We start from the raw sequence: 27668 nt of genomic DNA on the forward strand, positions 1-27668 counted from the left end.
TACTGTAACAAAGATAATTTTAGATAAGGCCATATATCATGTCTATCATAACTATTCCATGATACAAATCATTCAAAACATAGGCTCTCATATCTGATTTGATACATACTTATATCATGAAATAGCTATGACATAAACATATTCATTATATCATTCAAAGTCTCAAATTTTATAGGTGGTATCACAGTGTACTTTATTACCATTACCATGTCTCTTGTTTATTGCATGGCGGCTTTATCTTTCTTTATATGTTGAGAGTCACACTGCCCAATTTGATCAAAATAACTACATTAAAATCCTGCTGCTGAGGGAAAGACCACAATTAGACCACAACCAAGAGAGTTTATAACTTTGTTTTCACCTTTGTTTTCAACACGACAGCGAAAACCATGAGAATTTATTCCGTTATGTCATGAAATTTTGAAACAGTTAAAAACATAGTGTCGTATCATATTGGGCTCGGGTAACAAAATAGACTTTCGAACACGTTAAGATCGATTGTATTCATCAAACGCGAGATTACGCGGAGCGTGCGCGAGAGGACTTTGGATTCATCATCTTCTGAGACTCGTAAAGCATATGGTGGATAAGACCTCTAGCAGCACTGCAGGAGTCACAAAGTGCAAGTTTGTTAAGTAGAGCTAAATATGAGAGAATAAATAAAGAACAAATAGTTATTCACTCACTCGTCTTTAAATTTTTGGATCTTATCGGGATCAGTCTCATGCATATTTCTCTTGAACTGCTGCCTCACCATGTCGACAAGGAGCTCGGTGTTGTAGTTCTGAAAAGAAGGCGAGACCATCAGCCTAGGACTAATTTTAAACATATCAACAATAGAAGATATCGTTGCTTCGACTCAATAGTTTCTTGAAACTACAGGGCACTATACCTCCAGTCATTATAGCCTTTGTAGGCACAAAAGTCTTCAGTAACGGGGCTGAGCGTTTTTACTGTTCACGATCCGCTTGTTAGAATGCATCATTTCTTCCAAACAGTTTTGATTGATGGTCAATATTTTGTTGAAGCCTACTGTACAATCTTAAATATGGTGCCAAACTAAAGTAGGGAATTTAATGACTCTTTTAAGTATTAACATCACAGGAGTCGTGCTCTATAACCAATACATTCCAATGGAAAAGCTTAAATACCCTCCTCGTTCCAGTAAGAGGAACATCAAATGATGATCATAAATTACTACTTCAAGAACATTTATCTAAACCTCATCAAATGATGATCATAAATTACTACTTCAAGAACATTTATCTAAACCTGTTTTATAGCATAAAGTTTACTGCCCAAAACATACCTCAATAAGCAATTCAAGAACATTTATCTAAACCTGTTTTATAGCATAAAGTTTACTGCCCAAAACATACCTCAATAAGCACCCATCTGGCTAAAAATCACTGTTGAATGAAAGACCTCGATTTTTTGTGTTTACAGTGGGTTTTTGGGGTGTTTATCATTGTAAATGGATTCACATAAACCTATGCCATCAATCCGAAAGATATTTCCTCAGCTTTAATATGATAATAATATCAAAGCCGATTCGAGGATTGCAACATTTTAAGATTACTCTAGGAGCAGGGCTGTGGCTTTCATCGTGAAGCCCCATCCTTTAGGCGAAAAAAGAGAGGGAGAGGATCTAGGAGCCTCTGTTGATTGACGGGTCATCACATAATTAACCAAAGAGGGGCAGAATTTGAAGATATCCATATTCTATCAGAGAAGGTATTGATCTATCCTGCTCATTTGTTATTTGGTTGAAAAAGGCCACAATCATCAGTTATAGTCCACAAAAATTTGACGATTTCGGATTATGCATAAAATACTCTATGTGGGTATCAACTTGTTATCTGACTGAAGACAGCAAAGATTATGGTTTATAGCCCACAGAACCGAAGAATTTTGGAGCATGCATAGAGTATTTATTGCGGGATGACAGGTTGTGATTTAAATGAAGACAGTTGAAATCATGGGTTATAGCTAACAGAAATTCGAGAATTTGAGAATACACATAACACATTCTATGCGGGACCATAATTTGTAATTTGGTCAAAAAAGCCCAAATCATGGGTTAGTCCACGGAAATTCAAAAATCTCAAGAATATACAAAAAAATATTCTAAACGGGACGACAACTTATGATTTCATTGAAAATGACCAAAAGCATGGGTAATTATCCACATAAATTCAAAATTTTTTGCAATACGCAAAAAATATTCTATATAGGATGATAACATGTGATTTGGACAAAGATGAGCACAATAATTGGTGTCCATAAAAATTTGGGAATTTTAGCGTACACAAATATTATGTATGGAATGACAATTTATGATTTCGTTGAAACATCCAAAATCATGGGTTATAGTTAACAAAAATTCAAGAATTTCAAAGTACGTATAAAATATTATGTGTGAGGCCATAGTTGCATGAAACTCGGTTTGTTCCGGTTCATGGGATAGGTACGAAAGCGTGGTACACCACTCATTAGGAATCGGGTACGAGGGGATAGTCTTATACCGTAGCCAGGGAACGAGGTACGCTTTAGGTTCGGTTCTTAAATATAGGAAGTAGAGGTTTTGCAAGAGTCAAACTTAAGAGATGTCCTTGTTGATGTCAGTAATGGTAAAAGAATATTAAAAATCATGTTGCAACTATGGTATGCATACTTTATTTGCTTAATTTATTACGTTCTTTGTTGTTTATTCTTATAAAAAAGAGTTTTTTTTAATTTTAACTTGTTTGAATTCTAAGTCGGGTCACTAGAGTTGATGAATTGGGTCGTGTTCCACATGAATCTAGGATGATTGATGTCATGCCCCAGGCCCGCAGGCTCGTAGGCGCAGTGCAAGCCGTGGGACCCACCAAGTGTAACGCGCTGTTTGCCCTAAACCACTACCAAAATTGACTATTCGATGCTACACTCGACTCTAGGCTTACCTATTTAAGCCACTAAAATTTTCATATATTTCCTAATGTGGGACTAAACATGGGGTGTCACAATCACCCCACCTTACATATGTGATGTCCTCATTGTGACATGACAATTGGTACATCCCAATATTGCCAAGCGATGTGGACTTTAGAGGTGACTCCTACGGCTCTAAAGATGGCTCCCACCACTCTCACGCGATGTAGCACTTACCCTTGCATAACACTTAGCTCTACACTTCAAGCTGGTAATTTGCTCTGATACCATTTGTCACACCCCGGACTCGCGAGCCTGTTGGTGCGGTGCAAGGCGTGAGACCCACCGAGTGTAGTGCACTGTTTGGCTCAAACCACTGTCAAAATCGACTAGCCGATGCTACATTTGAGTCTTGGGCTTACCTATTTAAGCCACTACATTTTTCATACATTTCCCGATGTGGGACTAAACTAAACATGGGGCGTCACAATTGAACCCGAGTCACGGTTCGCTATAGCATCCCACATTCCCAACTTCTATGTGCGGGACAGCAATGAGTTACAGTTCAAAGAAATTTAAGAATTTTTAAGTAAGCATCAAATATTCTGTGGGATTAACACTTGTCATTTGGTTAAAAACGCATCAATCATGGGTTATAGTGCATAGGAATTTGGAATTTTTAGAGTACGCATAAAATGTTCTATACAGGATGGCATTTTTTTGGTCGAAAATGGTCACAATAATTAGTTATCGTTCACATAGATTTCGGAATTTTGAGGTATGCATTATATATTCTATACCCAAGGGGTGGGGCATTTCTGATTGGTCGAGATGACCGAGACCACAAATTGCAATTCGCAAAAATTCAGAAACTTGGGACTACGCATAAGATATTCTATGCTGGACCAAAATTTGTGATTTGGCAGAAACTAATCAAAATTGTGGATTATAAAACCACAAAAATTTGAAAATTTCAGAGCACGCAAAAACTATTCGATGTAGGACGGGAAGTTGTGATTTGGTTAGAAAAACTAAAAATCATGGAATATAGTCTACAAAAGTTCAGAAATTTTCACAGTACACAAAATATTCTATACAGAATGATAACATGTGATTTGGACAAAAAGGGGCACAATCATAGGTTATAATCCACAATTTTAGGAATTTTGGCGTACACATAAATATTCTATGTGTAACGACAATTTATGATTATACCGAAAACAGCAAAAAACATAGGTAAAGTCAAACAAAAATTTGAGAATTGTATAGTACATATAAAATATTTTTTGTGGGAAAATAGCTTGTGATTTGGTCGAAGACATAATAAACCATAAGTTATAGTTCAACGAAATTTGGGAATTTGTCAGTACACATAAAATATTCTCCGAGATGCCAATTTGTGATTTTGTCGAAAATGGCAAAAATCATGAGTTATAGTCCGTAAACTTTGGATATTATAGAGTTTGCACTAAGTATTCTATGTGAAACGATAATTTATGATTTGATAAAAAATGACCACAATCATAAGTTATAATCCATAGAAATTTTAGAACTGTGGAATACACATGTTTTATGTGAGTGGGCATTTCTGATTTGGTTGAAAACAACTAAAATCATGGATTATATAGCTCACAATAATTTGGAAACTTGAGTGGGCATAAAATATTCTATGTAATACTGTAATTTGTTATTTGACCGAAGACAATCACAATCATAAGTTATAGTCCACAACAACTCAAAAATTTCAAAGTACACAAAAACTATTCTATGCAGGACAACAAGTGGCGGAGTCACGTGTTGTCCATTGGTGTCACAGACACCCCTGGATTGTCTATTTTATATGTTGTCCATTGGTGTCACAAGACACCATAGGATTGCCTGTTTTATACATGGTTTTATATGGTGTCCATTGGTGTCACAAGACACCACATGATTGCCTATTTTATACATGCTTTTAGGTATTTTTATTCGTCTTTATTACTTTGTAGTTAGGACATCACTAGAATTAGAATAGGACACCACTAAGAGGGCTAAAGTTGTAAAATTGTCATCGTAGATCTTATCTTAAATACAATAATGATAAGTTGTATGGGACCACCACTAGCACAACATCTAGACTCGTGATTAGCTGGAAAACAAACAAAATCATACGTTATTGTCCATAGAAATACGAAAATTTCACAGTATGCAAAAAATTTTCTATATGGGATGACGTGTGATGTGGATGAAAAGGGGTACCATTATTGGTTATAATCCACAAAAATTCAAGAATTTTAACAAACACATAAATATTCTATGTGAAACGATAATTTGTTATTTGGTCGAAAATAACCAAAACTATGGGTTATAGTCAACAAAAATTTGAGAACTTTGGAGTATGTATAAAATATTCTATCCGGCCAGATGACTTGTGATTTGGTCAAAAAGCGAAATAAACCATTAGTACAAAGAAATTTAGGAATTTTTAATACACATAAAGTATCTATGTGGGATGACAACTTGTGATTTGGTCGAAAACAGCATAAACCATGAATTATAGTTCAAAGAAAATTGAAAATATTAGAGTAGACATAAAATATTCTATGCGAGACACCAATTGTTGATTTGGTTGAAAACATTGACAAACGGCAATAATCATGAGTTACATTTTATAAATATTTGGAAATTTTACAGTATGCATAAAATATTCTATGCGAGACAAAAATTTGTGATTTGCTCAAATCAACAACAATCATGGGTTAGAGTACACAAATTTGGAAATTTCACGAACAAAACATTCTATGCGAGATGTCAACTCGTGACCTAGTCGAAAACGAACAATGATTGTTATAATCCATAGAAATTTCTAAACATTTTGAGTATGCATAATCAATTCTATGCGAGACAACCATTTGTGACTTGGTCGAAATCCACTAAAATCATGGGTTATAGATCACAAAATTTTGAGAATTTTAGAGTACGCATATGATATTCTATGCAGGACTAAAAATTGTGATTTGGTCGAATCAGCAACAATCATGGTTTATAGTACAAAACAACTTGGAAATTTAGACTACGAATAAAATATTCTATGCAAGATGGCAACTTGTGATCTAGTTGAAAATGAACAATCATTAATATAGTCCATAGAAATTTCTAAATATTTGAGTATGCTTAATCAATTCTACGCAAGATGGTTGATTGTGATTTGTTCGAAATCCACTAAAATCAAGGTTTATGGATCACAAAGATTTGAGAATTTTAGAGTACTCATATAACATTCTATGCGGGAGCATAATTTGTGATTTCATTATAATAAGCCAATTTTTTTGTTATAGACGACTGAAATTTAGTATTTTGAGAGTACGCAAAAAATATTCTATGTCAAACGACAACTTGTGTTTTGGTCGAAAACAACCAAAATTATAGGTTACAGTCTTTTGAAATATGAATATTTTTGGAATACACAAAAAATATCATATGCATACGGAAACTTCTGACTTGGTTGAGAAAAAAAAAATCAAAATCATGCATTATAGTCTACAAAAATTCAAAACTTTTGGATTATGCATAAAATATTTTATGAGGTCCTCGTGATTGGTTGAAAATGACAAAAATTATGAGTTATAGAGAAAAAACTCAGGACTTCGTAGTATGTATAAAATAATCAATGTGGGAATACCTGATTTTGTTGAAAACGACATATATCAAGAGTCATAGTTCTAAGAAATTCAAAGAACTTTTAGTTCAAAAAATCTTCTATGTGAGACAACTTGTTATTTCTTAGAAAACAATAACAATCACGAGTTATAATCCATAAAAATTTGGAAATTTAAGAGTACACAAAATGTTCTATGCGCAACAAATGGTGATTTGGTTGAAAACGATCAAAATCAGGTTATAATCACCAAAAGTTTGAATATTTTCAAAGTAGGCATAAAATATTCTATGCGGGATAACTTGTGATTTGGTAAAAAACTAGCACAATCGTTGGTTATAGTCCTGAAATTTGAAAGTTTTAGAGTACACATAAGTATTCTACGCGGAATAAACTTTTTTGATTTGGTCGAAAATGACCAAAATCATGCGTTATAGTCAACAAAAAATGGGGAATTTTTGAGTATGTATAAAATATCCTATACGGGATGAAAACCTGTGATTTAGCCAAAAGATAACATAAAACATGAGTTACAGTCACAAAGAAAATCAAGATATCTTTAGTACGCATAAACATTCTATGCAAGACAACAACTTGTCATTTGGTTGAATATCTTAAGCTATAGAATACACGTAAAATATTCTATGTGGTATAACAATTTGTGATTCAGTAAAAAATAGCCAAAATCATAGTTAATATTCCATGTTGACAAATTTGTGATTAGGTCGAAAAAACAAATAACATGGTTTATAGCATGCATAAAATATTCTATACCAGACAAAAATTTGTGATTTGATCGAAGACGAGCACAATCATCCGTTATAGTCCACAAATATTCAGGCCTTATGGAATGCGTATAAAATATTTTATGAGGGAAGAAAATTTCTGATTTGATCAAAACGGTCAAAACCATTTGTTATATTTTATAGAAATTCAAGAAATTTTAGGTTAAAATAAAATATTCTATGAAGGACGGTAACATGTGATTTGGTCGAAAAAGGACAACAATCATGGGTGCTAGTTCCCAACAATTAGAAAATTTAGAGTACGCATATAATATTCTATGTGGGACAACTTGTGATTTAGTCAAAAACAATAACAATAATTGTTGCAGACCAAAGAAATTCTGGAATATTAAAGTACACACAGACGACCAAAATAGTAGGTCAGTTTCCACAGAAAAAAGAATGTAAGAGTATCAAATATTCTATGTCGGAAATTTATTTGTGATTTCATCGAAAAGAACCAAAATCATAAAAATCCAAGAATTTCAGAGTTCGCAAAAAATATTCTAGGATGACAACTTGTAATTTTGCTGAAAACGACCAATCATGGATAATTGTCCGCATAAATTTGAAAATTTCGGGGTACACATAAAATAATTTCTGTGGGATGACAACTTGTAATTTGATCTAAAATGGGCATAATCATCGGTTATAATATAGAAATTAGAAAATTTTTTATACACATAAATATTCTATGTGGAATGACAACTTGTGATTTGGTTAAAAATGGCCAAAATCTTGGGTTATAGTCAACAAATATTCAAGAATTTTGTAGTTCGTATAAAATATCATATGCAGGATGACAACTTGTGATTTGGATGAAAACGACATAAACAATGAGTTAAAGTTCAAAGAAATTTAGGAATTTTTAGTACTCATAAAATGTTCTAAACGGGTCAACTTATGGTTTGGTAAAAACGACAAGAATCGTGAGTTATATAATGCATAAAAAAATTAGAACTTTTAGACTGCACAAAATATTCTTTGCGGGAAGTTAATTTATGATTTGACTGAAAACGGCCACAATCATAAGTTATAGTTCATTGAAATTGTGGAACTTTAGAATACGTATAAAATATTCAATGTGGCGATTGTTTATCATTCGGTCAAAAATGACCAAAATCATGAATTATAGTTCACAAAAATTCAAAAAATTGGGATTATGCATAAATTATTCTATACGAACAATTTTTTATTTGGCGGATAACAACCAATACTATAGGTTGAAGTCCACAAAAATTCAAAAATTTTAAAGTAAACAAAAAATATTCTATACGGACAATAACTTGTGATTTGCTGAAAATTTCATAATAATTGGTTATAGTCTATAAAAGTTCAGGAATAATGGAGTACGTATAAAATATTCTATGCACAATGAATGAATGAAAACTATTTATTTGGTCAAGAAGAGCAAACATCATGAGTCATAGTTCAAAGAAAATTTGGGAAATTTTAGCACATAAAATATTTTATGCTAGCGAACTTGTTATTTGGTAGAAAACAGTAAAAATCATGAGTTATAATCCATAAATTTGAAAATTTTAGAGTACACAGAAGATAATCTGTGCAACTAGTGATTTGGTTGAAAATGACCTAAGTCACAAGTTATAATCCAAAACAATTCAGAAAATTTTAGAGTACGAATAAAATATTCTACGCAGGATGACAACTTGTGGTTTGGTCCAAAACTAGTATAATCATTGGTTATAGTTCAAAAATTCAGAATTTTAGGAGTACACAAATATTCTATGCAGAAAAAAATTGTGATTTAGTCGAAACGGTTAAAATCATAGGTTATTGTCATCGAAAACTCAGGAATTTTGTAGTACGTAAAAAATATTCTATGTAGGATGAAAATAAGTGATTTGGACAAAAACAACATAAACCATGAGTTATATAGTTAAAAGAAATTCGAGATATTTTTAGTACCCATAAAATATTCTATGCAAGACGAAAACATTTAATTAGGTCGAAAATGGCAACAATCACGAGTTATAATTTATAAAATTTTCAAAATCATAAGAGTACAAATAAAATATTCTGCGCGAGACAACAATGATTTGGTCAAAAACAGGCACAATCATTTGTTATAGTCTATAAAAATTTGGGAATTTTAGAGTGCGTATAAGATACTCTATGACGAATGAAAACTTTTGATTTGGTCGAAATGACCAAAAACTTTGGTTACATTTTAAAGAAATTCAAAAGAACATTTAGTTCGTATAGAATATTCCATGCGGAATGGAAGTTTGTGATTTGGTCGAAAACAACCACCACCATGAGTTATAGTCCAAAAAAATTTGGAAATTTTAGAGTACAAAAAATACTCTAAGTGCGGCAACTTGTGAATTAGTCAAAAAACGACAGCAATCGTTGTTATAGTTCGTAAAAATTCCAAAATACTGGAGTACGCATAATAGATTCTATGCGAGACGCCAATTGTTATTGGCACAAAAACGGCTAGAATCATAGGTTATAATCCACAGAAATTCAAGAATACCCATAAAACATTCTATGTGGGACCATAATTTGTGACTTTTATCGAAAACAACGAAAATCATAAGTTATAGTCCATAGAAATCTGAGCATTTCAAAGTATGCAAAAAATATTCTATACGGGACGACAACTTGTAATTTAGTTGAAAATGACCAAATTCATATATAATCGTCCACATAAATTCATAAATTTTCAGAGTATGCATAAAATATTCTATGCGGGATGACACCTTGTGATTTGGTCAAAATTGGGCATAATCAGCAATCTTTTAAAAATCAATCATTGGAGATATATCGGATAGTCAAATTCATATTGGATTGTGGTTATCAGGGGATATATTGGGAATACATAGTAAAAATTGGAGTGTCATATCATATGGTATGCATATATAATATTATATAATATCCTAAAGTATACACGTCTAAAATTTGATGCAAATTGCAAGCAATAAACCAAAAACCATCTCTTTAACTATGCTGATATCATAATGAGTTTTGATACATTAACTTCTCAAAAACTCTAGATTATACATAAACTTCCCAATAATCTCATTTACTTCCCCAAAAGAAGAAATTTCTAGCAAATCAATACAGGTTCAGCTTGCTCAAAGGTCGTTGAACTTTGTTAATGGATTGTCGAGCGTCTTCAAAGAAATCTTCAACTTTGAACACCTTTGAGAGATCATATTAAAATTAGAACCGATTTTGGGAAGAGAGTGATCGATAGGAAGGGAAAACACAATATGCAAGCGAATTGGGGGAAAGCGATCAAGAGGGTGAGAAATTAGGCCTGCTTGATGGGAAAAGATTATGGTTGGGCGTTGACTTTTTGGTTTCGTAAATTAGACATCGGATCGGGTCTATATAGTAAAGGTTTTGTAACTCGAAACTAAACTCAGCCCAAATCCAAACGGGAGATAAATTGATCGATTTCCAACACTTGATAAATTGCCCGATCCATAGCAAATTTACATTGTTAAATCAACTAAAATCAACCAAAACCGATAAACGATAATAAAATCCATAAATCAAATTGCGGCTAGAGCTCAAAACCGATAGATTAGAGATTATTGGCGATATCAGACAATTTTTAAAACACTGATCATCAGTTATAGCCCGCAGAAATTCGAGAATTCTGGAGTACACAAATATTATATGTGGAATGACAATTTGTGATTTGGTCAAAAAGCCAAAATCATGGGTAATTGTCAACAAAAATTCAAAAAATTCAAGTACGTATAAAATATTCTATATAGGATGACAACTTGTGATTTGGATGAAAACATAAACCATGAGTTATAGCTCCAAGAAATTCAGAAATTTTTATTATGCACAAAATATTCTGTGATTCGACAACTTGCGGTTCGGTCAAAAACGATAAGAATCATGAGTTATAATCTGTGTAACCTGGGTACTTCTAATTTGAAGTTGTACCCGTATTCGACATATACTTGTATCCAAACTCCCTGGACACTCATTGCATATATGCATACATTTATCAAGGCATGTACTCAATTATACAATACACGTTTTAATTTAAAACACTTGTCATACTTTTTTTAAACACATCCTACACTTCACATCAACTTCTTGAAGCTCATTGAACATAGCTCAGGTTCCGAATTATGAATTTGTAGAGTTATTTGGATGTCTAGTTCAAGAACTAGTGATTTTCCAATTTATAGCCCACATGATAAAAGAGACGTAAAAATGTTATAGGAATTTTAATTCTCATCCTTTTTCTCATACAAATTATTAATTTCAATATATAATATATGTGTGTATAAATATTTATATAGTTGTGTCCCTGTACCCTACCTTTTACAAATTTATCATGTCATGCATCCATACGTGTACTGGTACCTATACCCATGCAATATTCTTTGCGGAAAGTTAATTTGTGATTTGGCTGAAAACGACTACAATCATAAGTTATAATCGAAAGAAATTCTGCAATTATGGATTAATAAAAAAAGGAATTTTGGAAACTTTGGATTACGCATAAAATATTCCATCTGGGGCTATAATTTCTAATTTGATGGAAAACATCTACAATTATGGGTAATTGTCAACAAAAATTCAAAAAATTTAGAGTACGCAAAAACTTTTCTGTTCAAACAATAACTTGTGATTTGGTTGAAAAAATCAAAATCATAGGTTACAATCCGTAGAAATTAAAAAAATTTCAAGAGTACGAACAAAATATTATGTGGGAAAACTTGTGAGTTTGTCGAAAATAGATACAATCATTGGTTGCTATGCGTGATGAAAACTTCTAATTTAATCAAAACAACCAAAACTATGGGTCATAGTTCAAAGAAATTCAGGAATTTTTTAGTACATGTAAAATATTTTATGTGGGATAATGTGATTTGATAAAAAAACGATAAAAATTATGCGGTAATGATCCACAAAATTTTTTAAACTACACAAAAAATTGGTTGAAAAAACAACAATCATGGATTATGTCACAAAAATTTGGAAATTTTTAGAGCAGGCATAAAATATTTTATGTGGTACGTCAACTTGACAACTTGTGATTTAATTGAAAATAGGAAAAATCATTGTTATTGTCCACAGAACTTTTGAAATATGGTAGAACACATAACAAATTCTATATAGGACGGCCGTTTATAATTTTGTTGAAACATCCAAAATTACGGGTTATAGTTCACAGAATTTGAAGAAAATGGGAGTACACATAAAATATTCTGTGTGGGACCATACTTTGTGATTTCATCGAAAACAGCCAAAAACATAAGTTATATAGTCCATAGAAATTCAAGAATTTCTGAGTATGCAAAAAAAAATTATGGATAAAATATTACGAGCTATATAATCTATAGACATTCAAATTTTCAAAGTATGGATAAAATATTATATGCTGATGACAACTTGTGATTTAATCAAAAATAGGCACAACCATTTGTTATAGTCTAGAGAAATTCAGAAGATTTCGAGTACACATAAATATTCTACATGGACTCACAATTTGTGATTTGGTCAAAAATGATTAAAAATCATGGGTTATAGTACACAACTTGTGATTTTGGAGTATATATAAAGTATTCCTTGCGAGACAATTTGTCATTTGGACGAACAAGACATAAAATGTAAGTTATAATTTAAATAAATTTGAGAAACTTTTAGTATGCAAATAATATTCTATATGAGATGACAACTTGTGGTTTGATTGAAATTGACAAAAATCATAAGATACAATGCATACAAATTTGGAAATATTAAAATACACATAAAATATTCTATGGAGGACGCGAAATTGTGATTTAGCTTAAGACGGCCACAATCATAAGTTATAGATCACCGTAATTTTAAAATTTAGGAGTACACATAATATATTAGATACGGGAGGATATTTCTCATTTTATCAAAGACAACTAAAGTCATGAATTATCGTTCACAAAAATTTCGAAACTTAGGAATTTGCATAAAATATTTGATGCAGCACTATAATTTGTTATTTTAACAAAAACAGCCAAAATCATAGGTTATATAGTCCACAAAAATTCAAAAATTTCAAAGTACGCAAAAAAATATTCTGTGCAAACGACAACTTGAGATTTGTTGAAAAAACCAAAATCATTGATTATAGTCCACAGAAATATGAAAATTTTTATGATAAGCATAAAATATTCCAAGCATGAAAATAACTTGTGATTTGGTCTATAACGAGCACAATCATCAGATATAGTCCAAAAAAAATCAGGAATATTAGAGTACACATAAAATACCCGCTTTTGATTTGGTCGAAACAACCAAAACCATTAATTCAAAGAAATTTGAGCATTTTTGAGTATGCACAAAATATGCTATGTGGAATGCAACTTGTGATTAGATCGAAAACGAGAACAATCATAGGTAACGGGTCCAATAAAATTATAAAATTTAGAGTATTCATAAAATATTGGAGTACAATCATTGTTATATCCACATAAACTGCTAAATCATAGGTTATATCCCAAAAAAATTGGGAATTTAGGAGAATGCAAATAAAAAAAATTATGTAGGATGAAAACTTGTGATCTGGTTGAAAATGACCAAAATCATATGTCATAGTCCACAGAAATTCGGAAATTTTTGGAGTAAGCGTCAATATAGGGTGATAACTTTTGATTTGAATGAAAATTGCCACAATAGTTGGTTATCATAGTCTAGAAAAATTCAAGAATTTTAGAGTACACAAATATTCCATGTGGAATGACAAGTTGTGATTTGGTCGAAACGAACAAAAATCATGAGTCACAGTCAACAAAAATTCAAGAATTTTGTAGTACATATAAAATATTCTACATGAACGAGAACCTGTTATCTTGTCAAAAATGTCATAAACCATGAGTTATAGTTCAAAGAAATTTCAAAATTTTTAACTACAAAAAATATTCTAGACGTCTTGTGATTTGGTCAAAAACAACAATAATCATGAGTGATGCTCTATAAAAACTGGCAATGTTAAGAGTATGCATAAAAATTCTATGCGTGACGGCAATTTTTTAATTTCCTTGAAAACGACCATAATCTTAAGTGATATTCCACAAAACTTCCAAAATTCACATACACAAAATATATATTAAGTGGGCGTCATTTCCGACTAGGGTCAAAACAGCCAAAATCATCAGTTACAGTCTACATAAATTCGGAAATTTCTGAGTACGCAAGAAATATTCCATGCAAACAACTTCTGGTTTAGTTAAAAAAACCAAAATCATAGGTTATAATCACTGTTTTAAAAAACCTCCGCCTAGTCCGCTTAGGCGTTCGCCTAGGCCTAGGCGGTACCTAGGCCGCCTAACTAGCGCCTAGCGTCTAGGCGGTATTTAGGCTGCCCACCTTGATTTTACGAGAGTTTAGGGGAGCATTGCCTGCTTACGTGGATTGCACCCTGTAGGTCTTAGTTGTGATTTTATGTGTTGTAGCCTACACGTCCTCCAAACTCCAATAACCTCCAAATATGAACACCTCAACTACCTCCTCCGACCTTCAACAAAACCTCATCGACCACCACTTAAATGAAGAAAAAAACCCGCCTAAAAACCAGTCCAGCATCTAAGCTTTCTGTAACATTAACATTCACTATCAATTATTGTAATTAAAAATAAAAAAAGAAAACATCTTAGGCTCTAGCCTTGTTAATTATTATTTTGGCTATTTAGTATCTAAGTATGCATGATTTATTGTGGAACTAAAATTGCTATCTTTTTTTGAAAATTTTTATGAATTTAATACATATTGTAATTTGAGTTGAGATGAACTTATAATTTGAGTTGAGAAGTATAAAAGAGCTATTGTAATTGGTAAACCAAGCAATTTAGTTAATAGTGTTGGTATTTTAGTATTTATGCATCTTTGATTGAGTATATATATATTTATTATCAAGTATCACAATTAAAAAAAACACCCAGAAACCGCTTAGGCACCCGCCTAGGCGACTAAGCGCTGGGCGCCAAGTCCGACGCCTAGAAGCGTCTAACGTTTAATGTAACATTGGTTATAATCAACATAAATTCAAAAATTCTCATAGTATATTTTATGCTAGATAATAACTTGTGATTTGGTTTAAAAAAAAAGGACACAATCATTGGTTACATCCCACAAACTACAGGAATTTTGGAGCATGTATTAAATATTCTCTATAGTTCAAAGAAATTCTGGACTTTTTTGAGTATGCATAAAATAATTTATGTGGGATGGTAACTTGTGATTTAGTCGAAACGGCATCGATCATGGGCTATAGTCCAAAAAATTGGAAATTAAAGAGTACATGTAAAACATTCTATGTAGGAAGACAACTAGTGATTTAACCGAAAACAGCAATCATCATTGTTATAGTCCACAGAAGTTTCGAAACATTAGAATATGCATAATAAATTCTATGCAGGATGTTCATTTGTAATTTTACCAAAAACAACCAAAACCATAAGTCACAATCATAAAAACTCAAGAATATGGAAGCACACATAAAATATTCTATGCAGGAACCTAATTTGTGATTCTGTTGAAAACAACAAAAATCATAGGTTAGTCCATAGAAATTTGGGAATTTCTAAGCATGCAAAAAATATTATATGCGGAACGACCACTTGTAATTTGGTTGGAAACGACATCAACTAGTAACTTTGACAAAAACGACCAAAATCATGAATTATAGTTTACAAAGACTAAAAAAAATCAAAGAACTATTCTCTATGGACGACAATTTGTGATTTGCTCGAAAATAGCAAAAATCATGGGTTATAGTCCACAAAAATTTAAAATTTTGGGAGTCCATAAGGTATTTTATGGATAAAAACTTATGACTAGGTCGAAAACGGCTAAAATCATAGGTTATATAGCCCATTCGGATAAGCATAACATATTCTATGGACGACAACTTGACAACTTGTGATTTGGTTGAAAACGACCAAACTTAATGGATATAGTTTACAAAATTTTGAAAATTTAGGAAAGCACAAAAAATATTTTATGCTAGAGGGCAATTTGTGATTTGGTGGATAACGTCCACAATCATAATTTATGCCCAATTTAAGAATTTTGAAGTATTCAATAAATATTTTATGCGGAAAGGCAACTTTTGATTTCGTCAAAGATGGCAAAAATCATTAGTTACAGTCCAACGAATTTCAAGAATTTTGGAATGCATAAAATATTCTATGCAAGACGACAATTTGTGATTAGTTGAAAAAGGGCGAATCATGGGTAACAGTTCATACAAACTCAGAAATTTTGAATTAGGCATAAAATATTTTATGCAAGACGGCAACTTGTGATTTGGTAGAAATCAGCTAAATCATGTATTATAACCCATAGAAATTAGGTAATCTGCGAGTAAGGATAAAATATTCTTTGCGGGATGATAATTCAAATACGACCAACATCATAGGTTATAGTCCACAGAAATTCAGGAATTTCAAAGTAAGAAAATATTTTATGCAAGATGATAACTTGTAATTTGGTCGAAAATGGCCAAGATAAGGGATTATAGTCCACAAAAATTCGGGAATTTTTAGTACTCATAAAATATTCTATGGATGACATGTAATTTGGTATCAAAACGGTCAAGATCATGGGTTATACCGTTATAGTCTGAAATTGCGAAACTCCGGAATATGCATAAAATATTTTCTAATGGATTATTATAAGTAATTTGATAATTTGATGGAAAATGACAACAATTTGAGTTATAGTCCACGAAAATGAAAGAATTTTTTAGTACACATAATATATTCTATTCAGGATGGCAAATGACCAAAACCATATGTTATAGCGCATGGAGATTACGAAACTTTAGAGTATGTATAAAATATTTTATGTAGGAAGAGAGTTTGTGATTCCGTTGAAAAAGTGAAATTATGGGTTACAGGCCACAAAATTTTGGGAATTTTAGAGTATGCATAAAATATTCTATGTGGGACGAAAATTTATGATTTTCACAAAAAAGGTCAAAATCATGGGTTATAGTTCACAAAAATTCGAGAGTTCTTGAGTATGCAAAAAATATTTTACACAGGACGACAACTTATGATTTGATCGAAATGAAAAAAATCATGGGTTATAGTTCACATAAACTTGAAAACAATAGATTACGCATAAAGTGTTCCATTTGGATTAGCAATTTCTATTTTTTTCAAAAACATTCACACTCATGACTCATGAGTTATAGTCCACATATATTCAAGAACTTTAGAGTATGCATAATATATTCTATGTCAGACGGCCGTTTGTGATTTAGTTGAAATCAGCAAAAATCTAAATATTCAGATTTTAGGAGTACATATAAAATATTTTACGTGGGATGTCAACTTGTGATTTGGTGCTTTGTCATAAATTATCAGGAATTCCAGAGTATGCAAATAATATTCTAGGCTAAAGCGCAACTTGTGATTTCATGCAATATGGCCAAAATGATTGGTTATATAGCCTACAGAAATTCAAGAATTTCATAGAATGATAAATATTCTATACGAGACGATAATTTTTTATTTGGCCAAATAACAAAATCATGGTTTATAATCCATAGAATTCACAAATTTCAAAGTATGCATAAAATGCTGTATGTTGGACGGCCGACGCCAATTTGTGGTTTGGTAAAAAAACAACCAAAATCATGGACTATAGTCCACATAGATGCGATTGAACAAACATATATATTTAAATGATTTTGAACAGTTTGATCATGTGTCCTTTAATAGTTATAAATGGTATTGAACAATTTACATGATTGCTTGCATTTTTATTCAGACTAGGATTTTATTATGATTAAGTATTTTTGACTTATTTCTTTACTAAAATTTGTTTCTCAGTTCCACTTTGATTGTTTTTCTCACTTATGTTTTCAAACTTTACTATTGTGATTATTTATTTATTTTAATGTTTGTTTGAACGGGCTACACCAAATTTAAAATTTTTAAGTAATAATTGAATTGATAAGAAATAACTATAATCTAAAGCTAATTTGAATTTTCGCGTTATTTAGATCGGCATGAAACCAAGCTTGACTTAAGAAGGTATAATGTTGTCAAAGTGAAAAAAACTTGAAAAGATAATGTTATAAAAGAAGGATGAATAATTAAAGCCAATAAGACAAGATGATTAATTAAAAATGGGCTAGAATGAAACTAAAGAGAGTATAAATTTTGTTGCTAATCACTGATAGACTTTAGAAAAAATTATAAAATAAATATTAATGCTAACTCTAGTACACTTTTATATGATAAAAGCATCCACATAACCATATAAAAAATTAAAAGAGTTCATGAAAATCACTTTTAAAGATTCTTGGTTTTACTAAAAAAATTAAGTTATTTTTAAAAATATTAAATAATTTAAATTTATGTTATATTTATAAAGAGCCTTGATGGAGATGCTTTTGTTTTAGCAGCTTGTTCTGAATGAGCCCTGCATATTTGCTTTAAAGTGTAATATTTTTTTTTATCGTGTTATATGGATGTTTGCTTGGTTTGCTTATCTCTCTCTTATTTCTTCAATAAGTTGATATATTATTAACACAATTTACGATGACATGCATATCTTTCATACAAATTTGAGACAGGTATAAGATGAATTTTATATTTAGTGACCTTTAATAAGAATTTTAGTTGTAAAATATGTTACCTTCATATTTAAATATCTTGAAATCTAACAGTACTATTACATGCTTATCTTTGACCGTGTTCTTAAAAATTGATCTTTCGTTGGCAGTCATATCCCCAAATAAGGATACTTCCAAAGTCGTGCCACTATATAGAGAAAAGAAAAATATCAATTTTAATTTTTTTTACTTACACTATGGTAACTAAGTATCATGTGCATATTTTTTATCCATTATAGTGATTTTTCTCATCTTATCTAGTTTATTATATCTCGCAATGTAGTTGATCAATGGCTTCACTTTAGTTTCTATTGCAAGATTATTTATATGAAATTATATATTAAGTTTATGATTCCTTCAATATTTTTAGAATAAAGTATGAAAATTTATAAGTACTTACTAATTTTTTTGTACTTTTCATGAATAATGTGTTTTAATTAGGACAAAATTGTTCAATATGTTCTTCAAGGAGAACTTGGTTAGTACTTCTTTGCTCGATATGCTTTTTATCAATGTCAATTCAGGTGATTCATGAATGTTTCTGAATTTTGAGTTTATTTCCTTCACTTCTCCATTTGAAATAAAAACAACTTAGTTCTTTTAAAGGACATCTCTAAACTTTCTGATAGTTTCTCCATACATAACTCCTTGTATTTTTTTTACTTTATAAATAAATATTATCAACATTAGAGATAAATGTTTATACATTATAATCAATTAATGCTAACATATTATATCTTAATGTTATAATATCAAACATTTCCTCTTTTCTTTGCCAAATTTCAGTCTTTTTGTGATTTGAACTTTTGAGGGTGTGCTTTGTAATTTTTAAACTTTGATAGTATTTTATAATAATTTAAATTTTAAGTTGGGTACTTATAATTTTCATATTTCACGTATTTGTGATAAGTTTTTAAATGTTAGAATATTTCTCGTAAGTCTAAAAATTTGAAGGTATTTTTATAATTACTAAAATTTTGGGTTGTTTTTTAAAAATTTTAAATTTTTAGCAATCTGCTGATAATTTCTAAATTTGATGTGTACCGGTTATAAGTTTTAAAATTTTAGAATTTTTTAATAATTTTTTACTTTTGAGAGAGGTTTTGTAATTTTTGTAACTTTGAGGTTATTCTTTTACTAATTTTAAATTTCTATGTGCCTACTGGTAATCCCTAGAATTCATCTATGTTGTTTCTAAGTTCTGAAATCTCTGAATTTTAGAATGTTTTTTAGTAATTTAAACATGGCTAAATGGCACTTATATATCCTATTATTTTGTTCTTGTAGTAGTTATATACCATAAGTTACAAAACATAGCAAAAAAATACCCTGAGCTGGTAACTATTTAAATTTAGCTAACGGTGTTAAAAAATACATGAAAGGATAATAATACCCCTCCTTAGGAATTAACCCCCCAACATAGTGAAAGCTCTTATTTTCTACTGTTATCCATATTAAAGAGGAAGAAGAAGTTGGAGGCCACGAAAAAAGATGATGATGATGAAAATAATCTAATTTGCGGGGGTGGGGGGAAGGGTGGGGAAGGTAGGTAATACAGTAAATAATACAATAAATGAGGATAAGAAGTATTCAAGTTGGTTATAGATCCAACACGTGGGAATATTCTAGAGAATATTCTCACAGCTGGTTAATAAAAGATACCAACTTGCAAATTTTTACCAACTCAGGGTATTTTTTCTATATTTTGTAACTTAGGGTATATAACTGCTTCAAGAGCAAAACATGTAGAGTATATAAATGTAATTTAGTCTTTAAACTTTTGAGGTTGTTTCTACAATTTTTAAAATGTTGAGGGTGTTAATTACATATTTTAAATTTTTAGATATCATGTTTGTTTTTAAGTTTTAAAAAGTCAATGTGTTTTGTGTAATTTTAAACTTTTAAGGCTATTATATGTAATTTTTGAAACTTTTGGGTTTTTTATAATACTTCATGTATTATAATATGTTATCTACGTATAATTTCTTAATCTTATTTTTTTCTATATTTTTGAGCTATAGGTAGTTCATATGGAGTTAATATATGATATAATTAGTATTTGGATAGATTAAGACTTAAGTGAAATATTCAAAATAACTTTTTTTTTAAAATTGTTGACCTATAGATAGTTCACTTGGAATTAGATAAGATATGATTAAAATTAGAATATATTAGGATAACAATGTAATATTAAAAAAAACTAAGGGTAATACTGACCATAGAAAGATTTTCCCGAACTCGTGCTTTTAAAGGGAGTATGATATCTTGGGCTAATGCCTTAGATATAAAATGCATACTCCTAGATATGCGCTTTCTATGGAGGTAAGAGTAAGAATAAAATCCTGAAAGTTCAAGCAATTAGCCAAAGCATAAAGAATACCTTTTGGCCTATATATTTGGCTCTTCGCAAGCACTCGCGGTACAACTACAATAGAGAAAAACATGAATAAGTACCAGCTATATAGTATGCCATAAATAATATATTATGAATGTCAGATCAAAGCATCAATGACTGAAATAATGTCTTTACTCTTATCACATTGTCTGCAAGCTCAGGCGGTAACGAAGTTTGCAGTGAAGGCATCTATTTTGACCTTTTGTTGCTGCTATATTGCTGGGAAATCAAGAGTCCAAAAGTTAGCAAATAAGAGACTAAGATTTGACACTTAATAAAGCCATAACATAGCTCCATTTGGATCCAATAGAAAACTAAAGCAGGACTAAGTATCAGTCAGTTCATAGAAAATATTTTATAATTCACAGCATGAATAACAGACACTCCTTAATTGCAAGGTCTGCTTCACATTTAGCGTTAACTCATTCACTATGGCTTTCTTTTTGTTGGTTTCAGCAAGCATTGTCTCTCCCTGTTTGAGTTTAGAGTTCTAAAATTCAATTTTTTCGTTTTTGAAAATGAATGGTATATAGTGAATAAGGTCATAAATAATTGTAATTAATTCTCCCCCATCTTTTCTCCAATCCCTCAACCCTTCCCTTAAAGCCGGGTAGTTCTTTCATCTCAAGAAAGTAAGCAAAACGCATATCAAACACAGTAAACAACTTACATTAGTCTTTGCTCAGCCAAATTCAAGTAAGATTAAGCAAAACGCATATCAAACACAGTAAACAACTTACATTAGTCTTTGCTCAGCCAAATTCAAGTAAGATCAAGACCTATCCACTTTTACTAAAAGAAGATATCATCACCTTGTTAAATGTATCACATCAATTCAACTCCTGGTAGACTCTCAAAATCTTACAGAGAAAAAGACGTTGGCCAGTCACATCAAGGAAAAAAGAAACAAGGTCCATGCACAAGCTTCCCATCTTCTCCTTAATGCCTAATAATTATGATCAAATTCCTTCTAAACTCTGTTTTAATGATTTTCTACATGATGACCACATATTGTTTTTGACAAATCATTACAAAGCTGCCATGTTAAGGAGTATCAGTTTCACACAAACTTCAAACCATATTCTAAACCGCATCGAGTATCACAGTTTGGTCACCATGTCCTCTAATAGTCTAATTTTGTACATGCGAAAGGAAAATAAAGAATAGAAATATATACATAAACATAATTCAATTTTTTTGGACACCAGGATAAGTTGAAAGTGCCTTCCAGGCTGAACTGTTACTGTACTGTTTGGCTTAATCTTTAGAGACCATGATAGTTGTCTTAGACATTCTTATTTGATAAATAAATTACGTCTTATCAGCTTGAACAGAAATAGAATTTTGGCATTATATACGAAGTAATACCTTTCTCATGCACATATAAGGCTTCTTGTAACATTTCAATACAGTACATTATAGTATCCCAATAACCATATGAAATTATGTAAGGCTTTTTATACGAGACCATAAAATATAGGGGTCTTTTGGGAACCACCATGAAAGTTTCAGTTTCCATAAAGCAACCATGATAATATGCACCATTAACCACCAAGACATAATGTTCATCCATATTCCTTTAGATAATATGTTAAATTCCTAAAATACCCTCACAAGGGGACCCAGCTATCTTTTATGATATTTTATTATTAAACAAAACATCTTACTTACCTCCAAAATCACATCAGATCTTTTGATCCTCAACCCATACCACTTCGCCTAATAGGCATAATCACAAAGTGTCTAAAGGAAAACCTAATTTCAGGAGTTAATTATTGTAGAAAGGACCCTAATATTATCCAGTCTGCTGCCTTTATATCGATTCTCTAGTCAGCAGACTATACAATTAAACAATGTTTTCTACACTGCATATACGATTTAAGAAGAAATTAAGTATTCATGCATTGGTAGAAATTTTTAAAAGCTAGGTTCCAATACCACCACCTCAAAGAGAATGATATTAGCTTCTTGAAGTTACAAAAAATAGAAAAATGTGAAGAAATCCTCAGTTATGCACGTCACGACAGTCACATTTAGGGGTGTTAAATGGGTGGGTTTGGGTATTAAATGGGCGGGCCATAAATGGGTGGGCATGTTTTGCCCATTTACCCATTTATGGTAAATATGGCCCATTTAATATTTTCTAAATGGGCGGATTTTTGCTCGCCCATTTAATAAACAGGCCACCCATTTGCCCATTTAACTATAGTAGCTATGTATATAATACTTTTGGGGTGTCTTTTGTAAATTTTTAGAGGGTTTTTTGCAAACTATTGGAGACTTTTCACAAAATTTTGGGGGCTTTTTGCAAACTTTTTGGGGTATTACATGGCTATAGATGCCAATACAAGATTATTCCTTCCACCGTACCACTATAATTAGGAGATCAAAGAAGATGATATCTATTATAAAGAAGGCCAAGGGGGTGGAATGTACCAGTCGTGACAGCATTGAGCAATCTTTTTTTATGGACTACTTCAGCAGTAGATGGGCGTGAACCGGTTCTAGTTGACGATCCAGGGGAATCCTATAATGATCATACTAAGTAAGCTTTTGGTGAACTGGTCCCATTCGGACCAAGATATAGGCCTATGTTTGAAGACAGAGATGGGCAAGACGGATGGAAAGAAAGACAATGACCCGTGAGATTGGGGCAGTCCACACGCGCACGGCTGCTGCTGAGCAAAAGAAGGGGGTCTTACCCGTAAAAGGAACCCCGATGAAAGCTAATTCTTCCTATTTAAGTCATGGAAAGAAAATATTGCTTTGGTTTATCGCTAAGCTTCATTGGATGGCATTACCCCCTTGGCCTTCTTTATAATAGATATCATCTTCTTTGATCTCCTAATTATAGTGGTACGGTGGAAGGAATAATCTTGTATTGGCATCTCCAGCCATGTAATGCGAGATTGATCTTTCCAGAAAAGTTCTTTCAAGTGCAATCACAAAGAGCATGGACTCACCTATAACACTATAGCACCTTAAGCCAGTCTTTTGCTGAGGGTCTGACACTTATTAATACTAGGAGTTTGCAAACTTTTTGGGGGCTCTTTGCAAACTTTTTAGGGGGGTTTTACAACCTTTTAAGGGTTTTTTGTGCAATATTTCTAGGAGTTTTTTTTCCAAATAGAATCCTTCGAGAATTAGAAACTAGAAATAGAATTCTTATTCAATAAATGAGTCAGAAGAATTCTAATATACAGATGATGTAATACATAATATATTAGGCTCTGTGTAACATATATATACAGTAAGGAACAAAAATGTAGAGTTTAATCCAAACTTCGAGAACTAAAACCAACAATCGCTACTCATGACCTGGTGCTAGGTTTGTGATAAAATACTAATAAGTACAACAATATATCACACGAGAACATGATACAAATCACATTGACACAAACTTTGCATTACCGTTGCTTGATTTAAGTTCATAAACAGCTTCAACTAACTTTGCTTCCCAACACAAAAGATGTTATCATAGTACTAATAGATTGCAATACATTTGTAAGTCATATGTTTAAAAAAAAGTTAAAACACGTAGTATAATCAGTACTAATAAATTGTCTGGTCTCATTTCAGCCTATCTAGCCATGCACCAAGACTCAGCCATCTAACAACTGTATAGTGTATTGATTTGTGAGCAAATCTGGAATCAGCCACAACTAATGTTTCGCCAAGGATTACTAGTTTTTCTTTTATAGCATTTCCAAGTCTGGAATCAGCCTCAGCTAATGTTTCGCCTTCACAATGAGTTCACAAGAACTTGCAAAGACCCTTGCACATTGCTGCTCTGAGCGCTATAAAAACCGAAACAAATACGTTGTCCAATCTTTCATTTGTACTGTAATTTGATAAGGGTAGAGCTCAGACTAATGATGAGCTCTGATCACAGAACCAGAAAGGCCTTAGATTTCCAGCTTACACTATTTAAATCTAATTTCAACAAAAGAGTATATTAGCTCACGTGTTAATACAAATGAAATTGAAGTATTAATCCTGAAAATTTTAACAGATTTCGCATTTATATACAGCCAAACTGCTGCAGTTAACCACAAAATCAAGCTTTCTCCACAGCTGTATCATCACAAGCAAGACAATTCATAAAAATCAAACTACAGTCCCATCATAAGACTAATCGACATGCTCACGATTTATTTAAGAACATTCATCATTAAGTTTTTGATACCTGACGATTAATTTTTGCACAGGTTTAAATTAGCCATGCCAATGCCTCTACTAAATCATAGGGCAAATGAAGCGATCAGATTTCAGGAAATCAAATAAAACAACCACCATACCAAACTAGTCAAAAAAATAGTGATAACAAATGAATAGTGATTTAAGTAACTCTAAGGAAAACCCTCGCTGGCAACTGACTTCATGTTTCAAACTCCTTAATCCTTATAACTTTAAGTGCTAGTTTTAGAACTTGCATAATGTTCAAGCTTATGTTCATAAGTTCAGTTAATTTGTAATTTAGTAGATTACACACTTTCTAGAGGGACAAATAAGTTTGTCTAAATCAGGATTAATACAAAGAATGACAACAATAGAATGCTTATCCCAAATCTTTTAGCCAGCTACATAATCAATATCCATCACGCTCAATGAGGAGCCAATCTATTTTGTTAAATTGGAAAACCTAATAAAAGTTGCTACTTGCTACTGGTCTATTTGGTTATGTACTTAAATGAGTCTATCTACGAATATCTCTGTGGTCTCTACTTTACGTACTAAATGCAAATGATCATACACTGGAGAAAGAGAATTTTTCAAAGACGTGAAAATTTTAAAGAGAAGTGTGCCTCCATCAAGTTATTATTTTCCCCCTAGCTTTCCCATCCCTATCACTGTTTTGATCAAAATTCTACCAAACCTATCCATAATTCCAACTCTAAAAAATCAATCCTTCAGGGCTTCGCATCTCTGAGTTCAATACTCCAATGTAATCAACCATCATTTGTAGTTGACGCATAATTTATTTTTCAGTTGGTTTCCAAATTGCTTGTTCACGAAACAATTTTATTTCACAAAACTCCAACTCCACTCCCTCAATGAGGAAAATTATGTTCTTCATCCTCCCACACAACCGATGCTATTTTGTAAATATCAAAAATAATGTACATAATTAATTTTCAGGCCTCTTCAGAAAAATTGTGCTAAAAATAAAAACTTAAGAAAATTGCGCAAGGTTATAAGAGGACATACATCAAATTCCATAATTCAGTTAACATCCCACTCAAATATCCAGAGCCTAAGTTAAAAAAGTGCGCTCCTCAACTTAAAATCACAATAACAAGAAATTTACCCCAAATCAAAGATCAAAACACTGCATTGTCACGCCAAAACTTGCAACTACGCATTGTAAATTAAAAAAAAAACTGATTCAAATTTTTTCCAGCTAAAAAAATTGAATCTTTTAGAGAAGGTTGGTCTTTATCTTTTCTAAAGCTTAGAAATTAGTCAGTAAAGTCTTTAAAAAAAAAGGAAAACGCAAGAAGTTCTCAGTTACAGACATTGTCACAGTCAAATTTTTTGCAATTACCAAATTTTATCCGAAAAGAAGAAAATGGGTGAATGCTGAGTCTTTATGCCTTCTACTGATTCAAAATTCTCTCTTTTAACGAATCATGAGCTTAAATCTCAGTATCTGATCGGATAACGAGAAATCGTTCCCCCAAATTGCACACAAGAAACGAGATAGTAAATGAATGATACAAAAACTTGAAACCCTAGCTATTGTGTATATGCAACACTTTCTAGGGCTTAAGAGATCTCTATAGAGAGAGTTTAGGTTACCTGAACGGGCGGGGGCGGCGGCGGCGGCGGAGGAGGAGGAGGGGGGGAGAGATGATGGCTGTAGAGCTTGGAACAGAAAGAGAGCAGGAGCACGGAACGCGTCGGGCTGGGCCTCTAAGATTATCCGCATGCTGTATTAAATTATTTGAAATTGTTCCGAAACTGGCCTAATCCAAAAGCCCATTAGTTATTACAATGAAGCCCACATCCCACCATATCCACAAGCCCACACACGTTCACAAATATGTTTTATCCTGTTAACCTGCTAAAAGATTCTTGAGACGCTGTCCAAGTTTACTGAACTTAATCAATTTTTGCCATCAATTTCATTAGGTAATGTCATGCAATATAAAATCACGAGCGCACAAAAGCCATCACATAGGTAATCAATGCAATAGAATGCAGTGATGATAGCAATATACGGAATAATCATGTATATGTTGAGTGAGAATGATCAGGGTACGCCCCTGAGCAGTAATGGGTAATACATTAAAAGGGTTAACCGTGGATAGACCCTCTGTAGTTCTATTGCGGCAG

The 27668-nt window shown here is 32.0% G+C and overlaps 1 protein-coding gene across 1 annotated transcript; it reads right to left on the reverse strand.

Moving 5' to 3' along the window:
• On the reverse strand, window positions 323-27248 carry LOC109831922. Its single transcript, XM_020399400.1, has 5 exons — window positions 27132-27248; window positions 21468-21551; window positions 21318-21362; window positions 687-784; window positions 323-604 (listed from the first exon to the last, which is right to left on the reverse strand). Exons 2-5 carry the CDS (start codon window positions 21519-21521, stop codon window positions 520-522), a joined length of 282 nt encoding a protein of 93 aa, XP_020254989.1. The 5' UTR covers window positions 21522-21551; window positions 27132-27248; the 3' UTR covers window positions 323-519.

The sequence above is a fragment of the Asparagus officinalis genome, chromosome 2, assembly GCF_001876935.1.
Source record: "Asparagus officinalis chromosome 2, Aspof.V1, whole genome shotgun sequence".
Taxonomy (NCBI): domain Eukaryota; kingdom Viridiplantae; phylum Streptophyta; class Magnoliopsida; order Asparagales; family Asparagaceae; genus Asparagus; species Asparagus officinalis.